Here is a 21715-nt window from a genome sequence, read left to right as displayed (position 1 = left end):
AGTGAGGTGTGTAGTTAGATAGTTTGTACGCTCAAGAATAATCGTAAATATTCTTCAGCAGATCGTGATGAGTTTTAGAGACTGGATACAAAAAAATACATATCAGAAAACAAATCTGGAATATATTAAAGTCCAATACAGGTCACCCTCCAAGGCCAAGGTATCAGCATTGACTGCATGCTTCTTCAGTAAGATGATTGAAGCAGGAACATCGCTAGAGTATTGCTATCACAACAGCTGACTTGAACTTGCTGCTGTTGTTAAAAAGCCATCAAATTAAGTGCTTTAGAGTGCTAAGGCTTTACAGCTGTACAGCTATGCTTTTGGCCTGCTTTAAGTTCTGTCCTTTTCATGCATGGCCTCTTTCCAGGTCTAAGTCTTTCTAGGTCTAGGTCTGTAGATTTGTGGGTGTGCTTTTGGCGGAGGAACCGGTCTTTGCTGCTTTTCTGGGCTCTATTTCAGACATGAAAAAGAGTGAGGTGAGCAGGTTCTCTAACCTCCTGCCAGTGTTGATGCACCTGGGGTCCCGGATGTCCATCACAGCCACATCTGCTGCAGGGCTTCAGGAGTTTGGTTGCCAGCAGAGTGAAAGAAATGGAGAATGCCTTGTGAGAAGCGATGGTTTGCTAACAGAGTACGGTCAGGAGAAAATGCACGTCCGCTGTCCTTTCACCAGAGTTGCTTGGTGGGCGTACAAAGAGGCATGTCTAGGTGGGAGCTCCAGGGTCTCTATCCACAACCTGGAAAGCGGACAAGTCAAAGAAGAGCGCAGCAGTCTGGGTCTTCAAAATCATGGAGTGTCCTGAGTACCCAAAGCAGGAATGCACACAGCTTGTAAAACCAAGCGTGTGGGTCTCATAAGGAAAATGGGCATAACTGGCAAGTTGGTTTTGACTCATGTAGAACTGTGATGAGTCTTCTGCATAGCACGCCTGTGGCTTTCACTTTTAGGCGAACGTGATCCTAACTTACTTGAAATAGTGCAGCTTGCCTGCAGAATGTTAAATGGTAGAGGAACATATTTTGAGTAGCTGATTTATAAAGGAAACTTAATTTGGTGAGTCTAGAAGAAACATAAATAACTTGTATTTTTCTTGGGCCTAGATATATTTAGGCTGATGTGCTTGCTCTTCATTGAAGATTTGAATGGTAAATTAATTTTTCTTTTGCATCATGGCTGGTCTTGCGTGGTTGACTATGAGTAGTTAATATCATAGAATCATTCAGGTTGGAAAAGACCTCTCAGATCATCTAGTTCAACCTTTAACCTAGTACTAAAGTCCACCACTATACCATGCTTCTAACTTCTAAATCCATGCGCTTCTTGAAGACCACCAGGGATAGTGATTCAGCCACTTCCCTGGGCAGCTTATTCCAATGCTGCATAACTCTTTTGGTAAAGAAATTTCTCCTAATATCCAACCTAAGCCACCCCTGGTGCAACTAGAGGCTGTTTCCCCTTGTCTTATCACTTGGTGAAATCAATTGAATATTGATTTCAATATCGATTGAGTATCAGAACAGTAATGTTGGGTGACATGAGTCATGTGGTGTGACTTGAGTAGGGGAAGTGCTGGGCTCTTGAGGAAGCTTTTTTACAGTTCTGTTCTGCGTCATCCTGGCTTCTCTGTTTTTTTGTTTGTCATTACTGTTTTTGTGCATTTCCTTGGTTTTGTTGACCTAGTTTTAGCCTCTGTTCATATTTTAAAAAAAGAAGTCGGTCAATGGGAGCTCTTGGGATCAGCATAGTCACAGGGGAGAGAAGTGCCATTTGGAGGTGCCGGTTCCCGAAAGTCGCTGCCCGTTTCCAAGTGCGGCTCCCACGTCGTGGTGTGGAGCGCGGGCGCATGCAGCAGTGGCTCCAGGCAGCCATTTGGGATGCGATTTCAGCAATATGCTCTGCCATCTGCGAATCCGTGCAGCAGGGCTGTGGTGTTCCCTTCTAACACAGCAAAAGAGGTCCGCGCTATATTACGGTCGTAATTCTTAAATTATCCACTCTCGTCACTTGGTTTTCTCTGCTGGCAGAGCCAGAGGAGAGCTCCTTGTTCTGCACCCAGAAGTACTGCTTGATTTGCTGACTCCCGAGCTAGGCTTGCATGAAAGGAGAGCCTAAAATAGGCAGCCCACTCAAGGGCAAAGTTACCCGTGTGCAGAAATCGGATGCATACCCCAAAATGTTCTTTCCCCTTGAAGGACAAAGAAATGTAAGGAAAGCTTGTATCAGGTGCTGCCGTGGAAATAAGAAAACATCTGACAGCAGCCTTCTTCATCTGTAAAATGATGTTAACGTAGCGAAGCTTGCTCACTGTTATTTCAGTTGCGAGTTTCAAAAGTCAGAAATTAGGGGCTCTTGGGAGGCTTTTTTGATGTTGAAATTACGAATGACTCTCCCGCAGTTCAGTCTCTTGTAGATAATTTACTGAAATTACAGTTGGAGCTAATACTAAACTATTAAAGCAGCTGGTAAAAGAACCCCAAATTACCCCGCTGTTAAAGAATTGTACTTCTTCATGACTTCAGTTCTGTTAACTAAACTCTGACTAGAAGTACCTTGAAATATGATGTATTCCTGTTGGCTTTGTAAGTACATGGGTCACAGCTAGGTAACTATTATGTTCTGACAAGGCAATCTTTAATTAACCCAGAGGAATAGCTGATTCATTAATTGCTGTGTGCAGCTTCTGGAACTTGCATTACATCCTCTTCAGCATGCTCTCTAAGCCAGCAATAAAGCCGTTCAAAGGAAATTTTAAAAACTCGTGGTTTAAAGTCACGTCGACTAAAGGTTGGGTTAGCCCGGCTGTCAAGTGAGGAAGTGCGCACCTAATTTAATAATGACGACGTTCCAGCATCGGCTCTCGGGATCCATCGCGGTGTGAAGGGATGCGCTGGCGGGATCCCCAGGTTAATCCACAGCCCCCTGTCACGTGAAAGCTTTGCTCAGATTGCCACAAAATGGCCTTAAAACGAACAGAGAGACTCCCTGCAGGCTGGCAGGGCCGGGCATGCTGGCTGCCAGGCAGGACGGGACGCGCGGCCTTCGTCCTGTGGCGATCCCGGCCTGCAGTCCCAGGCACCAGTTCAGCAGCGGGCAGGGTATTTCGGGCTTTGGCCGTGGCCGAGCAGCACCTTACGAGGTTACGGGCTCCGTTTCCTGGAGCTGGGGGTGAAGCTCGGGCTTTCTTGGCAGGGCGGGAGTAACTAATCCCAGCAGAAGTGTTTATATTGGGTTGTAAGGAGCCTTCAGCCGGGATTATTCAGCAGGGCATTACGATGTTTAATCAGGGAAAGCGCACATTCCCTAAAGGAAAGCAATAGATGCTTTGACTGCATTTTTAACTTGCCTTTAATAGCTTAAACTTGCAAGACATGTGGTAGCTCTTCTCATCTGTCTGAATTTTTAACTCCTTTTTGAACTCTGACTTGTCTGCTGGGGTGTTACTTATTTGTGCATATTTGATTTGCACTCTCGTTATTTTTTTTTCTTGTCCTCTGACACAGGAGATAAGAAAAAGATGCCTGAGTAAAACTTTAGAAAATCATCTTGAATAGAAATGTATATATGGTGAGATGGTAGAATAAACTTTAAAAACCAGTAATTTTCATTCATGCAAGCATAAGGAAAACACAGTATTTTTAAGATACTTCCTTGGTTTCCTCAATGTAAAAATATGCAGTCTCAATGTAAAAATATGCAGTACTAATAAAGATTCAAGTAAACCTGACCTTTGCTGTGTCAAATAACAGCTCATGCTGATACAGGATATCCTCTTAAAGTCACTCACCCGTAAATATGACTTTCTAATATAAGATGCAGTCTGCCAAGTGTTTACCATGTGGCCAGCAGACAGTATTTCAATTCATCAATCCCTTGCCATCCGATGTTGTGCTTCCTGAGTTTTGACTGGAAGTGCCTTAACGGGTCAGTAGGTTAACACTGTTTTCCCCTTTCTCTGGAAAGCTGAAGTAGATTTTCTGTTCATTTTTGTGTGGTCTACACAGGCTAGCAGCAGTTCTGCTGCCTTGTTGGGCATGCTAGGCATTATGCAGCCGTATTTTCTGGGAGGATGAGTGACAGCCTTCCTGCAGTCGTGATTTTGGAACGTAACACCACAGCTTTCCTTCCTGATTCTGCTGTAGAGATGATGCACAAAGATTGAGGCATCCAATTAACCTTATCAGGATGATGAGATATGAATAGAGGATCCCTGGGCTGGCTGTTTGGTCTGTCAGTCTCTTGTGCACTCAGTCACTTGCTCTCCCACCCACTCTCCTTTTGTTTCCCCCCTCCGGTGTAAAGGAAAAGGCCACAGTATGGCTGAGTGCCTGACTATTACTTGCATGATTATGACAAGCTTTACATTTGCCTCTGTTTGTTTCTCCATTGGGGTCTGCTCACCCCATGGTATATCAGGGTTTTCCCCGATGCAACCACTCTCTGCTTCTGTAGGGTTTCCCGAGGATTGATCTCCTCCAGCTCCAAGTTTGGCCTTAGAAAGAGTGAGTACCCCACTCTGTCCTGTGAGGTGCTAGCAGGGGTATCTTCTCTTGTTGGTATTATTTTCTGTCCTCTGTGTAACTGATGGAGATGTTTTTTTTTCCTGTCTTTACAAACCCAACCAAACACACACTTTCCTTTTAAGATCTTTCTTAGTCTTTTTGTTGAACTAATACTTTAAAATTGGGTGATATGATAAAATGGTACAGGGTGACCACTGAACGTAATATTCATAGAAGAAAATTGCAGATGTTACCAGTTTCTTGAAAATTAATCATCTGGCTAGATTTTGTAACCATCCCAGGAATGACAATTTCCCAGAGGTCTACTTAACCTCAGACTGCTTTAAGTGACCTGTTTACTCACTATTTACTATACAACATTGCTTCTGAAAACACTGGCTGTACAGAGCCATTTGAAAGGCTGTCAATTGCTGTTAACAGGAGCTCTGCCATCAACGAGTGCTAAAACCAGGGTGTGTGGTGTGTTCGCTGACCAGCATTTGGCCATTCCTGCTCTCTGTGCAGTAACACTGGATCAACTGGTGTAGTATTTGGGTTTTGGCTCAAATGTATTTTTTTGAAAGCTGCAAAATTAGTTCCTAGAAAACGCATATTGGGAAAATTGAATCCCAACTTTTTGTTTCCTAACTGGGATGTTGGGGTGTGTGAAGGGACTGGCCATACATACGTATTTTATCTTACCGCTTATAATTATAATAAAGCTCATATGCATATGCATGATCATTCTAGATGTTTTAGATGTTTTCCTTAGGTTTTCTTAGGTTTCCTGAAGTTTCCCTCCCTCATAGCAACATCATCGGTGCTTCAGCATCTGTGCCTTAGAACCGAGCAAGGGCCCAAAGGTGGTGGTGGGTTACCCACTGTGAGCAGTCTTCTGTCCAAACGATGAGTGTAAGTGCATTGCAACAAAGGGCCAGCCTGACTTCACGGTTCCTATGTTAGAAATGGGAACTTGCATGCTGAGAGGCACTTCTGAAGGCCGTGAATAATTGGAGTCTTATCAAAGGGCAAAACCATTGAAATGTTATCAGAGATATGCTTTACCTTAGTTTGTCTCTGAAATTAAACAGACAAACAAATCCGCTTTATCCTCATCCTCTCCCCCCAAAATACCTAGCTTTTGTCATCTTTATGCTTTATGATGTCAAGTTGTTAGGTGTGTGAATTGGGCAAGAGCTGAATTTTTCATTTTTTAACCCTACTGTTTTCTTCCATTAGAATTCCTGAAACTTGTTTTATATGATCAAGACTAGTCTGAGGGTACAATTGCATTATTTCCTGCTGTAGGACACCTATAACCAGTTGCTCCTGTTATTCATTAATGCTTTGATTTTGACTAACACCTTTCATATGTAGCTTATTCCTATAGCTGTTACCTAGCAACATTAATTTTGTTCAATTTAGTTTGTCTTCTATTTCAAGGGATTTATAAGGTGTGTTTTAAGAATGTTACCGAAGTCTAACCATAAACCTTTTAGTAAGAAGGTGTTTATAAAGTGAATTCTCTCCACCACCTGTAATTAACATACATACATTTTATGTTAGCCTTTGCAACCGTGTTGGCAGAAATTGGAATAGATGTATGTGGGATTTAAAAACTACCTGCAGAACACTGGAGTAATTACAAGTTCCCTGGTGACTTCTCTGTGCAGCATTTCAGTGAGCTTAAGGATCATGGATGCCTATCTCAATTTCGTGCTCTTTTACAGAACAGCATCTCTGCTTCTTGCTCTTCTTTCCACAGCATGGTCTATTTAGCATTTTGGAAGCTGCACATACACTGATGTGACATTTTGTAAGCCAGCAACCATAGTTACGGTACGAAGTAGAGGATTTCACTGAAGATGATTGATATTAGAAAGTAAAGGACTCTTCAGTTCAGAGTCCCATGAGGGGACTTGCAGGGTGCGCAAAGTTCTCAAATTTTGGGGTTCACAGTTGTTGTTTTTAATTCAGACTAAATCACTTGGAACTTGGCGATGTGTGTGGGAGAAAAGCTGGGGCTGTGTCTTCACTTTAAACAAACAAAAAATCTCCGGGCTCCTAATGTTCAACAAAGGTAGTCTTTTGATATTTTTGGATTTGGGTCTGATAGTGTACCTGGAGAACAGCATGAATGCGTAGGGTTTGCAAGTTGTTTTTTTTTTTTAATTTTCTTTTTTTGTTTTGTGTACAAAGCTATCCCTTGTATGTAGTTCTTAATGTTGAAGGGAGAGGTTGCACGGAATTGGAGCTGGTACTAGGAACTGGAACATGTCATTCAGCTGTAGCACCTCTGTGGAGGTCATGGCGGGAGGGCTTTAAAGGAAATTGTAAGAAATCTGCTTGGTGTCACTCGCCTTCTGTTGCATGCATCTTTCATGGGTGTAGTAGCTGTTGAGTCCTAAATACACATAGCTGTAGGCTGCTGTAGGCTACATAGGGGCTGTAGGTAACTCTTTAACTGCACAAGAACTGCAAGTCCAAATAGGCAACTGGAGCCTGTGGCATCAGTGGAAGTTCTAACAGTTTGTGGAGGAAGGTGAGACATTTGTATAAGCATAGAAAATGAACTTACAAGTTCAGAGAGAGAGAAGGGAACAGAAGCCTATGTCTGTTATCTGGAGTGGAGTTTTTTGTATTATTATAATTATGTGTTGTCAGCAATAGTGTCTTGGCGAAAGCTTTAGTGTTTGAATTTCTGAAAAATCCTACCAAAACAGCATTTGGACATAACACTGGAGGGACATGCAGCAGTACTGCCAAACTCTTGCAGACGATCCCTGTAAAAAGGTGTTATTGTGTAAAAAGGAACTTGTGGCAATGCTTACCTGGGTGGTTATTTCTGATTGTAAATCAGAATGAGATTTCCACAACACCAAAAACCTTGTAAAACACATCACCGATATGACTCAGAATAATTTATATGCAATTTTAGGAGATCTGAAACAGGATGTTGAGGTGGATACTACAGGTATTTTACATCTCTTTTTTCCCTTTTCAATTCTGGTAAAGTCCATTTTAGTATAAATTTATTTTTCCTGTATTACCCACAATTTATGTAGTGTATCACCACATAATCAATGCAGGATGCTAGGGTATATGGAACCATGTGTACCTTTTCTTTCCCTGTTTCTCTCTGTCTCCTTGAGGGTCAATTAATGTGCATTAAGAGGACATTGAAAACATGGTCCTTTACTTTGCTAAGCTTGGATGAAATCTTATGTTACTTGTACCTTAGCTTCTTTGCTTTGTCAAGTAGGGTCTTGAACATACAGCACTGAACCTGATTTTGGAGAACTGATTTACCAGAGTTAGTCTGTCAGAAGATAGGGACGGGATCAAAATCAGCAGCTGTCCTACTGTAATATCAAACACTTGTTTATATACACACTGTTATGTTACCTATAGTATCAAATACACTTCCATGGAGACAGAGAGGTGGTATAGCCTTTTTATAAATCTTCTGCTCAGTTCCTAGTAGAACTCACATTAGTCTTTTCTGCGAACTGATAAGAGGGATAGTACTGAAGAATTAAATTCTGAAATGAGTAAACAAGAAGGAAGTTATGTAAGTATACAGCTTTAAAATCACAGCTCACTTAAGTCCTGCAGTGTTTTTCGGAGTATTCCCTATGAGATACAGACTGTATGTAAAAAGGAAGGGTGTTTGCTGAGCTGCCATTTAGAGAAATAAAATGTAACCTGGTCTCCAGTCCAAAGCCAGGATTCTTTCCATGTTCAGCTTTTTTCAGTAAACAGAAGCACTGCAGTGTAACGAGCCCCCTGACAGCTGTGGAAATACCTGCTTAATTCAGGAGGCTGCCACAGATGAAGCTGAGCAGAACTCATTTCAGCATTATACTGCTTCAGAGTAAGTGGGATACTGCTCATTCCTGTTAGCTGAGCTGACACATCAAGGCCAGCAAGAACCAAAATAAGTAAATAAATTAGGATCTAGGGGACAGGGAAGGGCTAGAAGCAGAAAGACAAATGGGACTTGGAAGGCCTTTGGTTAAGCAAAGATAAAGTTTACTCAGACTTAATTGAGTGGCTATCATCCCACTGTGGTATGCTCAAAAACAGTCAAATAGTATTCAAAGTGCTTTAACTTTTGTGGAACATGAGAGCTTAGCTCACTAGCTCAATAGCAGTTTTAGTTTTATAACGGGATTCTCTCTTGCCTTGAACTGAACTTTTAAATTCTTTTTTTTGTAATTGAAATCATGATCTACTTTATCAAAAATTTTACTTGCAAAATCAAGTGAAGCTGGTTTGTGAACAAAGCCAAAGCTTAACAAATTGCGGGCAAAGAAGCAAAATGAAGCTCAAACAGCTGCCAGGGAGTGCAATTCAGTTCTAGTTTGGGAAAGCAAAGGCACAACAACTTTGCTCGCTGCCATGCCAAGTATTCTTATATGGTGTAGGAAGTTCTACAGAACTACCAGTATCCCCTCCAACACCAAAAACTTACGTTAAATAAATAAATAAATAAATGAAAAGGCTGCTTCCATGTTTGTTCATGCAAGTTATAAGCTAACCTCTGTGTGGTTCAATTCAGAGAAAAAAACAGATATTTGAATATCCCTTTTCACTGCAGAATTTAATGCAGGTTAAAGAAAACAGTCTTTAGCATCCCTGGAGGCATACAACTGAAAGACAGCTGGAGAAAGAGGTACCTTGGAAGCCTGCATCTCTGCCTGCTGTAAGTTGTAAGCCTGCTGCAGCCAGAGGTAGTTCTTCCCAGTCAATCACAAAATTTGTGTGTGCGTACTGGGAGGACCAGCATGATATGATACTGTCTCAAAGGCTAATGATTTGCAAATGTTGTTGTTAGCTGGCAAGCTTCCTCAAAATCATGCAGCTTGTTTTTTTTTTTCCATGTAGGATGATCTTGATAGAGGTTGTATCTTGCAGGTTGGTAGAGGAAGATAATCTGAAGGATTGGATTGCACTGTATCTGAAATTTCCTTTTGAATAGTATATCTGTAAATGATTTAAGCTTATCTTAGAAGTCCTGTGGATCGCTTATTTGATTTTTATTTAGTTAAGCTCTCTCTGTAGAGAGGCATCGCAAGTAACATAGTGTATTACTTGGCAGGCTGAGACATCTGCTGGCACTTCCGAGGTAGGCTGCAGCAATGAGGTTTCTTATTGCAACATCCTGAAATCTCTCCAAAACATAATGGCATTTAGTAGTAAATGCTATTGTATAGAGATGAAACTGTATGAAATTCAAGATTGCAGGCTTTATCTCCAAAAAGCTTAAGGATATGCTCTCCTGCAAAACTTGTATAGAAAAACTGAAGGCTGTTATTAGCAGTGCTGCACCCATGGAGAAAAGGAGCTGACAGGGGAATGAAACCAGATTCCAGACTTCAGTGCAACATATTATTAGGAAAACTCTATATTCACCTGTCCTGTTGGAAATTGAATTTAGGTGTGTAATTGATACGCTTTAAAGCCTGATATGGCAATTCAGTGCTTTAAGCTATGTACTTGGTTTCCTTAATGTTTTGCATGAAGTGCCTCATTTTGTGCTTATTAGACTTTGTATTACACCTTTGTGCCTATTTGATTATTCAGGGATAGCTTGAGCTGACTCTTAATCATTCTTCCCAAGTCACAATCATCAGAAAACTTAACGATCTTGCACACTAAAAGCTTTGTATAAATTGTTAATAAATTAACCCCCTCAGGGACAAAGTCAAACAGCTTTCCATAGAATGTACACCTTGACTTTCTTGCATTTCTGCTAAACAATTGTTGGTAGTTTCTGTAACTTACTCCCTGACTCTGTGGCCAGGGTCTTTATTCTATTTATTATAGAATTCTCTATTCTATATCTCCTTCATCCAACCTCTAAGCTTTTACTTGACAGCTAGCTGATACCCTAGAGCTTGGTCCTCTGGTACTGTAGATGAATGATAAAATTCAGAAGCCATGTAATCCAGCCTCTCCCTCTTTATAGTCCTACTCTTGTGGTTCCCTTGTGATTGCTCAAGAAGTGCTTTAGGTATGTATTCTCCAAATAGGATAAGAATCTGGAGGATTGAATGAAACTTTAATTGCAAGTCTGTCTCAAGATCCCTAAAAATAGCTGGAAAATTATTGTAGATTAGTCCAAGCAAAGCAAAGACTAGATTATTGACAAATGCATGAAGTAGAGGACAGAGAGAAGATGGTGTAGCCTACTGAAGATGTCTTAATAGTTGGGTAGTATCTATTGAGTATAGTGACTGGGGGAAGTAGCCATAAAACAATAAAAAGAAGAAACCTGTTTGTAAGTTTGTTTGTTTGTTTGTTTGTTTTAATTTATGTTCAAACTTAGAAATCCTATGGGTATGTTTTCAGTGAAGACTAGGTGATTTTTACTTCAGTAAAGGTCCTCCTGACTCTTAGTGAGGAATGTAGTATTTCAAGTCATTAAATAGAGCTCGGAGGTATGTACGTGACTAGCACCTACTTAATTCTGAGCAGCTCTTCAATTCATCTGACGCTGAGAACTATGGTCATAGAACCATAGAATGGTTTGAGTTGGAAGGGACCTTAAAGACCATCTCGTTCAACCCCCCTGCCATGGGCAGGGACACCTGCCACCAGACCAGGTTGCTCAAAGCCCCATCCAGCCTGGCCTTGAACACCTCCAGGGATGGGGCATCCACAGCTTCTCTGGGCAACCTCTGCCAGTGCCTCACCACCCTCTGAGTGAAGAATTTCTTCTGAATAATCTAATCTAAATTTCCCCTCATTTAGTTAAAAGCCATTACCCCCTTGTCCTATCCCTACACTCCCTGACATAGAGTCCCTCCCCAGCTTTCCTGTAGGCCCTCTTTAGGCACTGGAAGCCTGCTATAAGGTCTCCACAGAACCTTTTCTTCTCCAGGCTGAACAACCCCAACTCTCTCAGCCTGTCTTTATGGGAGAGCATGCTCCAGCCCTCTGATAATCCTTATGGCCCACCTCTTGATTTTCTCTAATAGGTTTATGTCCTTCTTATGCTGGAGGCCCCATAGCTGAAGGCAGTGCTCCAGGTGGGGTCTCACAAGAGCAGAGCAGAGGGAGAGGATTTACCTGCCTGTCTTGCAGCCCAGGATATGTTTGGCTTTCTGGGCTGTAAGCACACATTGCCGGCTTGTGTTGAGCTTCTCGTCAACCCCCAAGTCCTTCTTCTCAGGGCTGCTTTCAATCCATTCTCTGCCCAGCCTGTATGTGTGCTTGTGATTGCCCCAACCCATGTGCAGGACCTTGCATTTGGCCTTGTTGAACTTCACGCAGGCCTACTTCTCAAGCCTGTCCAGGTCTCTCAGGATGGCATCCCTTTCCTCTAGCATATTGACCACACCACACAGCTTGGTATCATCAGCAAACTTGCTGAGGGTTTGTTCAATTTCACCATCCACGTCACCAACAAAGATGTTAAACAGTGCCAGTCCCAATACTGACCCCTAAGGAACACCACTCGTTTCTGATCTCCACCTGGACATTGAGCTGTTGACCACAACTCTTTGAGTGTGACCATCCAGCCAATTCCTTACCCACCAAGTGGTCCATCCACCAAATCCATGTCTCTCTAGTTTAGAGACAAGGATATCATGGGGGACAAGAGTCAAATGCTTTGCACAGGTCTAGGTAGATGATGTCAGTTGCTCTTCCACTATCACCAATGCTGTAACTCTGTTGTAGAAAGCCAGCAGATTTGTCAGGCATAGGTCAGTGGTCATCAGCATTCAAAACAAATGCAATGTCATTACAAGTGTTCAGATCCTGTTATGGTTATTGAGGCACATTGTTGGTAGACAGAAATTGAATGGTACTGTTTCTGGTGATGTTACTGTACTGATGGTGCCCTTCCAGAAAAGTGATAGTGGTACAAAATCACTTATAGCATCTCATCCAAAAAAAAACAAATAGTTGTGTAGTGGGTCACAAGCTGAGTAGCTGTTCCTGGTGCCTCGTTTACCTAGAAAATATGGCAAAAGAATGAATATCAGTAGCTATTTGGGGTAAGAAGCATATTTTAGCTGCATGGTGCTGTGTAAATGTTTGTTAGCTCCGTTGGTTGGCTCTACTTTCTATCCATCTGTGACATGAAGAGTTTTGAGAAACTACAGTGTTTGTAGGCAGCTATAGTGTATTTTACCAGGCCAACTGATACACTTTAAAAAAAAAAAAAAAGAAGGGGGGGGGCAAATTTTTGGAAACAAAGTTGGTTTTGGTCTAAAGTAGTTGTTTAGGCAGTCATTGTGAAGTAAGCAGAAGCAGATAAGCATGTGTGTGTTTGGTAGTGTGTTGAACTTCTAATAGTAGTGTAACTTGTGGCTAGGGAGTAATTACAATACTCTGAAATTGGAGTTCGGAGAGTGGTTAGTTCAAAAGACTCACAGAGTTCTGTTATCTTGCAGAGTAATTATTGTTAAGGAGGAACGAATTAACTTGAGTTATCTTAAGGTAAGAAGGCATATGCAGAAGAGATGGTCCCCTTTTTAGGGACTGATGTACCTCCAGCCAGTTGCACCACATCCCTGGTTGATTTACATTGTGCTCCTTAAGGCAGGGGTCTTTATTGCATTACAGGAGTAAGCATACAAAACTTCCTATAAAGTCATTGGAATGATAAAAAAAAAAAAGCACCTTAGCATTGCCCTTCAAAATACTTTATCTCAAAAAAGGGCAGACACGCAGATGAGGGCATTTTAGGAAATTATAATGACAACTTTCCCACTTGTACAACAGAGGTGTATATCCTTTACCTATTGACTTGTGCAACACTGTCCTTTTTTCTTGTCTCTAAAGAATTGGATCTTTCAAAGCAGCGTTTATCAATCTGTTTGGCAATCTGAACTGAGATACATTTGTAAGTGATACACTTTTTGAAATGTATGTCAATTTAACAGTAAGTTGTGTTTCACATCAGCATTGGTATTATTAAAAATCCAGTAAAATATTGGTGATTGATTAGTAAATACAACAGTAGAAATATTCCATTCAGAGTCAATAGCTTTTTACTGAGGAAGACAAAATAACACATGGTCACCAGTGGCTTTTTTGTAAGAGTTACTAGCTATTTTTTTTGATGTAAAATAAATAAGTTTTCTGTAATAAAAATTTGCAATGTAAAAATATAGCTGTAGAATACCTGATAAGTTTGCTGAAATTTTGTCTTCAGTCTTCCAAAACTTTTTATCTGGGACTTTCAGATACGTTATGCTGCTTTTATTTTTTCTTTCAGATGACGACGTGGACCTGGAAGCTTTGGTAAATGACATGAATTCATCATTTGAAAGTTTATACTCTACGTGCAGTATGCAGTCAGAAACCACTCCGCTCCTTCAAAACGGTCAGCTTAACCGCAGTCAGTTGCCAACCTCAGGATCTAGCGCCCTGCAGCCCATGTCTCCCAGGCAGAAGGTGCAGCGGTCTCAGCCAGTGCGCATTATGGCAGTCAGGTAGGAACGAGGGACTGCCCTCCATTTGGTTCAAGTTGTCTTGAACTAGCGTTAAAAGAACAACATTTTGAAATAGTAGATGAGCTTCAGTAGGGGTCTGGTAGTCTCACACTGGACTTCTGCATAGGAAAAACAAGTTACCAGGTACGTGGAGGTCATAGATTTTCCATGTATTTTGTAATATGCAAATATGTCCCACTTCTACTCTTTTTGTCGATGTTTGATGTGCCTGTAGTAGCAGACATGCATAGAAGCATATCATTAGTACCAATTTTCAGAAATAATGTCCGTGTTTGGAAATAAATCCAAAGCTTTCAAAACTGTTCTCTCAGCTGTGGTGCCTATTAACAGCTTCTTGGCTTTATACAACATAATGAATGATACAGATATAGATGAGGTTGCATTCAGATGGTTTTGATATACAAAAATATCTTAGTGGAGGTTTCCTGAAAAGTCCAAGACAAACAAACAAAAAAAAGAACATGTTGTAGTTCTTTAACCATTCTTCCTAGAGCACTTTCGTTCACTTGAGTGCATAATGGTAGTCATTACAAAAGAGAAGCATTTAGGTTGTCTCACTGTTGTCAGGATGGGGACTTGAATTCAAGCTTAACCTGGAATACTCTCGGTGGCTATTGGAGAGTGTATAGATAAAGCTGAGGTTCTTAAAATCTTTTTAAACGGCAAGAAGAAAGGAGCTCCTGTTAGTATGTATATGTAAATTTCCTGAAGCAGATGTATTTGGAGTTTTCTTCTAGTTAAGAAAGCCTTCTCCAAAAGAAGTGAGGGGTAATAATAATAAAAGAAAAATCCAACGTCTAGAAAGGGTTGCTCCTAATTCTTTACACTGACGTGTTTCCTATAGGAATGATATTCTTAAGGCAAGCAGCTTTTCTGTACGAACTTGTATGCAGTAACTGTAATACAACCATGCTAGCTAATGATGCAATCATGTCTACAAGTTTCATGTGTAACCTTGAATAGCACTGTACTAGAAAACTCACTGTAGAGCAGTATAGCTCTCCATGTTTTCCAAATGTCTCAGTCAAACTCATTTAAACTGTTTTTGTAACTTCAAAACTTAACAACTTTCTTTGGAAGACACTGCACATCCATAAGCCCTAGAACATTGTGTTTATCATTAAAGAAAATAACAGCAAAAATTTTATTCAGGGTTATCTAGATACCTTTCCTGTACAGGGGAACAACAGCTGTGTCTTTTCCTCAGCCTGAACAGAATGGTTGATTGTTGTAATTATCTTAAGATAATTATCTTAAGCTTTATGTGTATCTCAGTAATGAAATAAATGATGCACTGAAGCATTGTAGACAGAACAGAGTGCAGCATGGTGTAATCTCATTTTAAGAAAACAACACCTTTTGAATTGTGTTCAATTTGTAATCCCAGTTATTGTAACGGAGGTCAATGCAAACACATAGTTCAAAACTTGCAATACAAAGAACTATTACACAGTTACTGATACAATCTTACATGATTTTTTATTCTCTAGAGAAGCGTGCATTCAGGTAGCTATCAAGCAGGTCAGGCAGTCTTTTGCATAGCCCATAGTTATGGTTGAAACTTGGTATATATAGCAAAAAAACAAATATGTAGGGTCATTCATGGAATACCAAGGCAACTAAATTGGAGGATAGAATTGTTAGTTAGTTATTTTATCAGCATCCCAGTTCTGGTATAGGCATGGGCAGCAAGCATGCCCAGAATGGGACATGTAGCTAGAGGCAAAACCAACAGTTGTGTCCCAGACAGCTCTGACAAGAAGACTCTGCTTGCTGAAGGCAGTAGGCTGAAGAAGGTGAAAAAATTGAGGATAAATTAAATGAGAATCCCTTAAAACTTCAAATACAAGGGTTACAGTACAATAGTTGTTAGTTGATTGCCTTTGGAAACTTTTACAATTGCCACTAGGTGGTGCATTCTGCGCAGGCAAATCTGCCAGAGCCATCTCGTAAATCTTCAATGCTGGTGCACTAGCAGTAGGAAAACCTAAAGCTGTCTCTGTGGTCATGAACAGATTTTATATCTTTTCTAACTTTCTTTGTGCTGCCTGGAAGTCTTTAATTTTCCTTCTGTCGGTATGAGCAGTACAGGTGTATTGCAAACTGGAACTTGCAAGTCTGTTGGTCCTATTTAGACTTAATGAGATGTATCTCAGGAGATGCATGTAAAACGTGTTCGAACAGTAATATTACAACTAGCATAAGCTAGGAGGGTGTAATTGCAGTTTATTGCTCAAGGTGAGCCTTTGCACTTCCACTTCTCCAGGAAATGTCGAGTTGCTTAGAGATGGGATATCATACCATAATGAGGTGACAGTATTGGTTTCAGCCTCAGCCTAGCTACTTTACTGGGCTACACCTTTAGTTTTGCTGATCCATGTGGAATTTGGCTCGAAATTAGTGGAGTTATGTCCTCTTTTAGGTCAGTTTGAAGATCTTAACTGACTTTCTGGCACATGGAGCTTAAGCTTGTAAGCTAGCACGTACAAAAGAGTGTTTAGACTGGTATTTCTGTTTGTTTTATGTGCACAATTACCTCAGTTATTCACGAAAGTAATCAAGTTACAAGCAACAAAACAAGCGTAGATGTGTGACCAGTCATTTTTCACATGCAATTACTTAATTTGGACTTGGAGTTGCTGTAACTGTATAGTAGTTGCTTAGAAAAATAATGGTTTTGCTTTATTTTCTTTAATATTAATACACTGAATGGTGGGTTAGAAGATGTAGGTCTGGTGATGCCAGTTTGCTTTTCTTAATGCTTGATGCTTCTGTGTTTGTAGGCGTCTACAAGAAGAAGAACAGCAATTCAGAACGTCGTCTTTGCCAGCCATACCAAATCCATTTCCAGAACTCTGTAGCCCTGCGAGCTCTCCAGTGCTGGCCCCTGGATCTTTACCTCAGAGTCAACCTGCTAGTAAGCATGTGAGTATGGAACGAACCTTTGTGTCATACATTAGCGTCCAAACCAGCAGTGGACTATTCCATTTTGAAGGCAGAAAGTAAGTTTCCAGATACTTAGAAACATCCGTAGACTTTGTCTGTGAGTAGGGCAGCACTGGCAAGAGAACATCTTCAAACAGGCTTCAAAGTTTTTGTTTTTGTTTAAAAGGTGTTGTAAGAATAAAGGAATATTTCAGATATGTGCATGTTGTGAATGAAGCAGTAATACCAGATATCTTCGGAATTTCATTATCCAACATAATGACTTAGTAATTTAGAAGTCAGGTTAGATGGCTTAGAGTTGGAGCAGGATCTGTGAATATTATACTGCATATTCTAGGTGCCACAAAGATGCTTAATAGCCTGTTAATCATTTCAAATTCATTGTCTCTATAAGTAGCTGTCTTTTTTCTTTAAGGGCATGGTGCCTCTTTGTTTTGCTGTTCTTCACGAAGCTGCTTAAAAAGCAAAATACTGTTCTTAGAGCATGTAACTAGGCACAGCTCCTTGTAATGGGATGGATGAGCAGAACTGTCCCGTGGAGCGCTGACTGAGTAGCTCTCCAGGTCCTTTACAGTGAAGTTCTTTACAGTTTTTTTGTAAACTGTGCTGACTTGCACAGGGATTAAAAAAGACGTTGCTTACACTGACTGTTGGGTTAGAATGGATTTGCACAGGAGTACCAAAAACCATGGTGACATCCTGTATCACTGCTGATTTAGTTTGTTAGTAGCTCCTTTGGCTGCCTCTGACTGATAAAAGGGTTTGGGTTGGACACTTAAGCTACATAGTGTACACCTGCATATATTGTGCATTATTTTGTATCTCCATAAATAGCTGTCAGCTTTCTTGAAGGATATAGTGCATCTTCTTTGGGTTTGCTGTATTTCTTATACATACACAAGTGAGATAAATAACCAGATAATGCCTTAAGAGAAACAGAGTCATTCAGTTAGAAATTTAACGTGGTCTAGTCTGAGTCCTCGGCAACTGCTAAGCGGAGAGGCTGTTCTGTCAAGAGAGCGGTAATCTGACTCCGGGGAGAGAAAATAATGGGCAATTCTCTCATGTATCCTGCCTCTTGCCAACAGAACAACAGGACGGCTGCCTTTCTGAGACAAACTGGTTACGGATGGAGATGCATTTACCTTGCTAAATATTACCCAGTTTCAGGGATTCTTTGCTTTTCAGTTGTATGTTTTACTAGAATGTGCCATTCCATCCAAAAAATGGCTCTATGAAGCCTTAAGAAACCTAAAACATCTGTGCATCAATTTTAGATGAAATTTAGAAACTAGTGGTTTAACAGTATCTAAATATAAAAGTTAACAAAGCATTAACATATGTAAGAAGATGGCTATAAGGACAGAATAAAAGTAGATTCTAAATTTTACTTAATAATTTTCTGTTAAAATCTACCTAATTTTAAGACCATAAATTGTGACAAGCTTTTCCAAGACCTAAAATGAAATACATACTTATATAGCACAGCTGTGCTTGCTCCTGAAATTTTTAATCACAGACAAGCTAGTGTAATGGTAAAAGGTGTAGGGGATGAGATGAGGAGTTAGAGCATGTGAGACGACAATGGCATCTGCAGATGCATGTATATTGCTCATTTCAGCTTATCAGCTGATTGGAGGCAAATGAGAAACACTGTCTCATGCCAAGGGAAGGGTAGAAAGGCATTCTTTTCCTGTCTTCAGTGAAATAGTAGATAAATAGAACTGAAAAAATCCTCTAGCTTTAAAATATTGATGGACAAAAGTAAAAAAATTAAAAGGAGCAAGTTGTTTCTTCGTGAAGAAAAAAGCTTATTTTTGTTTGATACCTCAGATTTAAATGTGGTGAAATGTTGCTGGATAGCAAAAAAAAATATGCATATTCAGCCTCTTCAGAGGACATTAGTTGTATTTAATCCAGTTCTAGTTCCGTTCAATCCGTTCAATGGAGTCTAGCAAATGTCATGAGTAAAAAAATGAATAAGTTAAGAAATTTTGTACATCTTCTCACCTTCATCTACTAATAAAAAAAAAGTTAAAGTTTGGGAATTCTAATATATTATTTTAGAATACACTTTTGTTTAGATCAGTGTCCACAGATGGATTATAAAATACTGGTTAACAAAGTAAAGGATGAGTTTAGTTAAAGGACTGCAACAACACATTTTAGTGGCTGGTAGCTAGTGAGAATGAGCTGTTTCTTAAGAAAAACTTGCATATAAGCTATAGACTCAGAATATTGAATGCAAACCAAGATTAAACATAATGATGCTTAATTTAAGGTTTTCTGCTTGCAGGTTATACACAAGGATTAAAATTAGAGATTGGAATGAGCCGTTCTGATTATACGGGGTATGCGAGGTGTGAGTGAGAACTGATTCCCTTCAATCCTGTTGAGCCTCTGGGAGCAAACAGGCAAATAGCAGTTGCAGCCTGCACTGCTGAGCCCTGAAAGCTCAGAATACACGTGATGTGAAAGAAATGTTGCCTTTGGTCAGCCCCTATGTAGGGGCCTTGAGAGGGCTCCAAGTTAATGTAGTCTTGGATTTCAGAATGGAGCGGGTATTTTCTTTGCCAACTGTGTGAAACACTGGGGTCGCTGGGGAGCTGGGATGTCTGATGTGACTTGATAAGGAATGAAGTGTTGTTGGTATTGTTGCTCATGGAACAGCTCAGTTTTGCTTTTCAGTAGTTTTAAAATGCAACCCTGCAACTATGAAAGTGTTAGTGGTTATGCTAGAGGAACTTAAAGATCAAGTCAAGCACAGAACATGACAATTCTCATATCATATTGCCAAGTCTTGGGTATAAAGAAATACCCAAGCTCTGTTCAAGCCCTACTACATTAAAACTTTTGCCCAGTATATTATTACCTATAGGGAATGGATGCATGTGTGAATGAATGAGTCAGAAAAGGAGCTTTCAGGCTGTAAAGCTTGAATTATATTTGCAGCTGAAAAAATGGGTTGTCTTTTCTTATATGCAAAACTTTATTCATGTAGCTGGAGTTTAAGCCATATGTTTCTTGTTAAGACACTTTTGACCCTTTTCCAATATTTTTCCATCCAGTTGTCCCCACTTTTTTCAACAAGCAGTTTGCAACATTGCCTATGCACTGCTCTGCATTTGTTTCACATTCTTTCTTGACCTGGCGAAGAACTATAAAAGCAGTAAAGCACTGAAAAATAGCCGTAATAAACCACTTTTAATTTTCTTGCAGTAGGTATTTGTTGTTGTTTCAAAATAATAACAAACCATTTTCTTTGTTTTACTCAAAAAAGTGCACGTGTCGGGAATCATTTTATTTTATTCTTCCCGTGAGATCTGTTGGGCAACTGTACCAGTTTCACCTCCGCAAGAAGCAGTATCCCAGCTCTGGCTGTGCTGCCACACAGGCACCCAGTGCTGCTTCTAAAGCTGGTGACCACAGGAATGCACCCCAGAAGCCAGAGAGCAGTGAGAAACAAGGGGTGTCCCGTAAGACCATGGGAGACGTGGGCATTTCTGCAACTGTGGCAAAGTCCGTGCCAAATCTACGTGAAGCCCAGACCTCTTACCTGATCTGCCCATTGCTTGTGTGCTGTGATGGTCTTTCTTCAAAACCAAAAACACATATAGGCAAATGGAACAATCGTATAATGGAAAGCATCAATATATCTGTCTTGGATGTAAAACTGGAATGTTAAGTGTACTCAAAACATTCCAGGTTTATTCTTCTGTGTAAAAACAAATAACAACAAGTATTGTAGACTTTTTAAAGCGTGTAGGGAGCTTGATTACACTGACATACAATTTAATAGCAAAAGACTGAGAAAAGCAATTACTCTAAACCTTCAGATTGTTTCAAAGGCTATACTGCATTGAGCAAATTCCACAGTCTGGGGGAGGTCTAATACAGTGGTGTTACCAAACGTTTCATAAAAATGAATTGTAATTAAACAGATACATCTCCTAAGAGGTTCAGTGCTATGATCCTTTATTACAATTCTCCAGATGGAAACAACCCATTTTGAGTTAAGTTTTACGGGGAGAAATTTTAGGTGTCAACCTGTTTCTAGTGAATGGCAGGCAGTTCTGTAAAAGCACAGTTGAAGTTTTCGTAATATGGTCAGCCAGCTTGTGAGCACAGGGATGAAAAGAACTGACTAGCTGCGCTGTTCAATCACCAACTACTTAAGAAAAAACACAACTGCATATCATCATAATTTCATCAGCAGCTCATGTGGTGAGCAAGACAACTCAGATGTCTCATGTTTGGAGAAATGATGACCCTTCGAGCAGTAGCTGCCAAAAAGCTCTTAAGTTCTTTTTCAAAACATAAAGTAACAAGTAAGCAGTTGAACTGAGAAAATTTTGTCCGTGAGCTATTGCGGGAGAAGGCCGACTGGAGAAACCAGTGCAGGACCAAGCATTTCTTTCTTTATCCTGTGCCTCCCTGTCCTTCAAGTACCACCCGTCTGCCTTCACCCACAGTGCCTGGCCACCAGCCAAGCGAAACTTCAGCAGAGCTCTGCCGCCACCTCAGCTCTCTTGCTTTCTGCTCTGGGAAGGGCAGCTGAAGGCAGGAGCAGGAAGGAAATTCTCAAGGAGACGTGATGGGGCATTGCACGGCCCTTTTTCCCCACATCCGTGTTTGTACGATGCGTGCACACCTACAAACGTGAAATCTCTGCACGCCTTGCAGGTGGGGAGAAAGGACAGCTGAAAGTTTTTAAACATCATTTACTTAACAGAATAAATATGTTTGTGTAAGAAAAATGATAACCAGAAAATTACACCAAGCCGAGACCAAGCATT

The 21715-nt window shown here is 40.5% G+C and overlaps 1 protein-coding gene across 10 annotated transcripts in view; it reads left to right on the top strand.

The window, feature by feature from the left end:
* Positions 1-21715, top strand: part of GRB10 (growth factor receptor bound protein 10) — a 178470-nt gene that overhangs the window by 76823 nt on the left and 79932 nt on the right. For all 10 annotated transcript variants that reach the window (XR_007707759.1, XM_050708425.1, XM_035552820.2 and 7 more), the window contains 2 exons: positions 13736-13952; positions 16757-16898. Coding sequence is in view for 9 of the 10 variants with exons in the window: in XM_050708425.1 (XP_050564382.1) it covers positions 13736-13952; positions 16757-16898 (359 nt within the window). In the remaining variant the exon portion in view is untranslated. The remainder of the gene's footprint in view (positions 1-13735; positions 13953-16756; positions 16899-21715) is intronic.

The sequence above is a fragment of the Cygnus atratus genome, chromosome 2 (assembly GCF_013377495.2).
Source record: "Cygnus atratus isolate AKBS03 ecotype Queensland, Australia chromosome 2, CAtr_DNAZoo_HiC_assembly, whole genome shotgun sequence".
NCBI classification, from domain to species: Eukaryota; Metazoa; Chordata; class Aves; order Anseriformes; family Anatidae; genus Cygnus; species Cygnus atratus.
The sequence above is the reverse complement of the archived record's forward strand: the minus strand, read 5'-3'. Positions and strand labels throughout refer to the sequence as shown.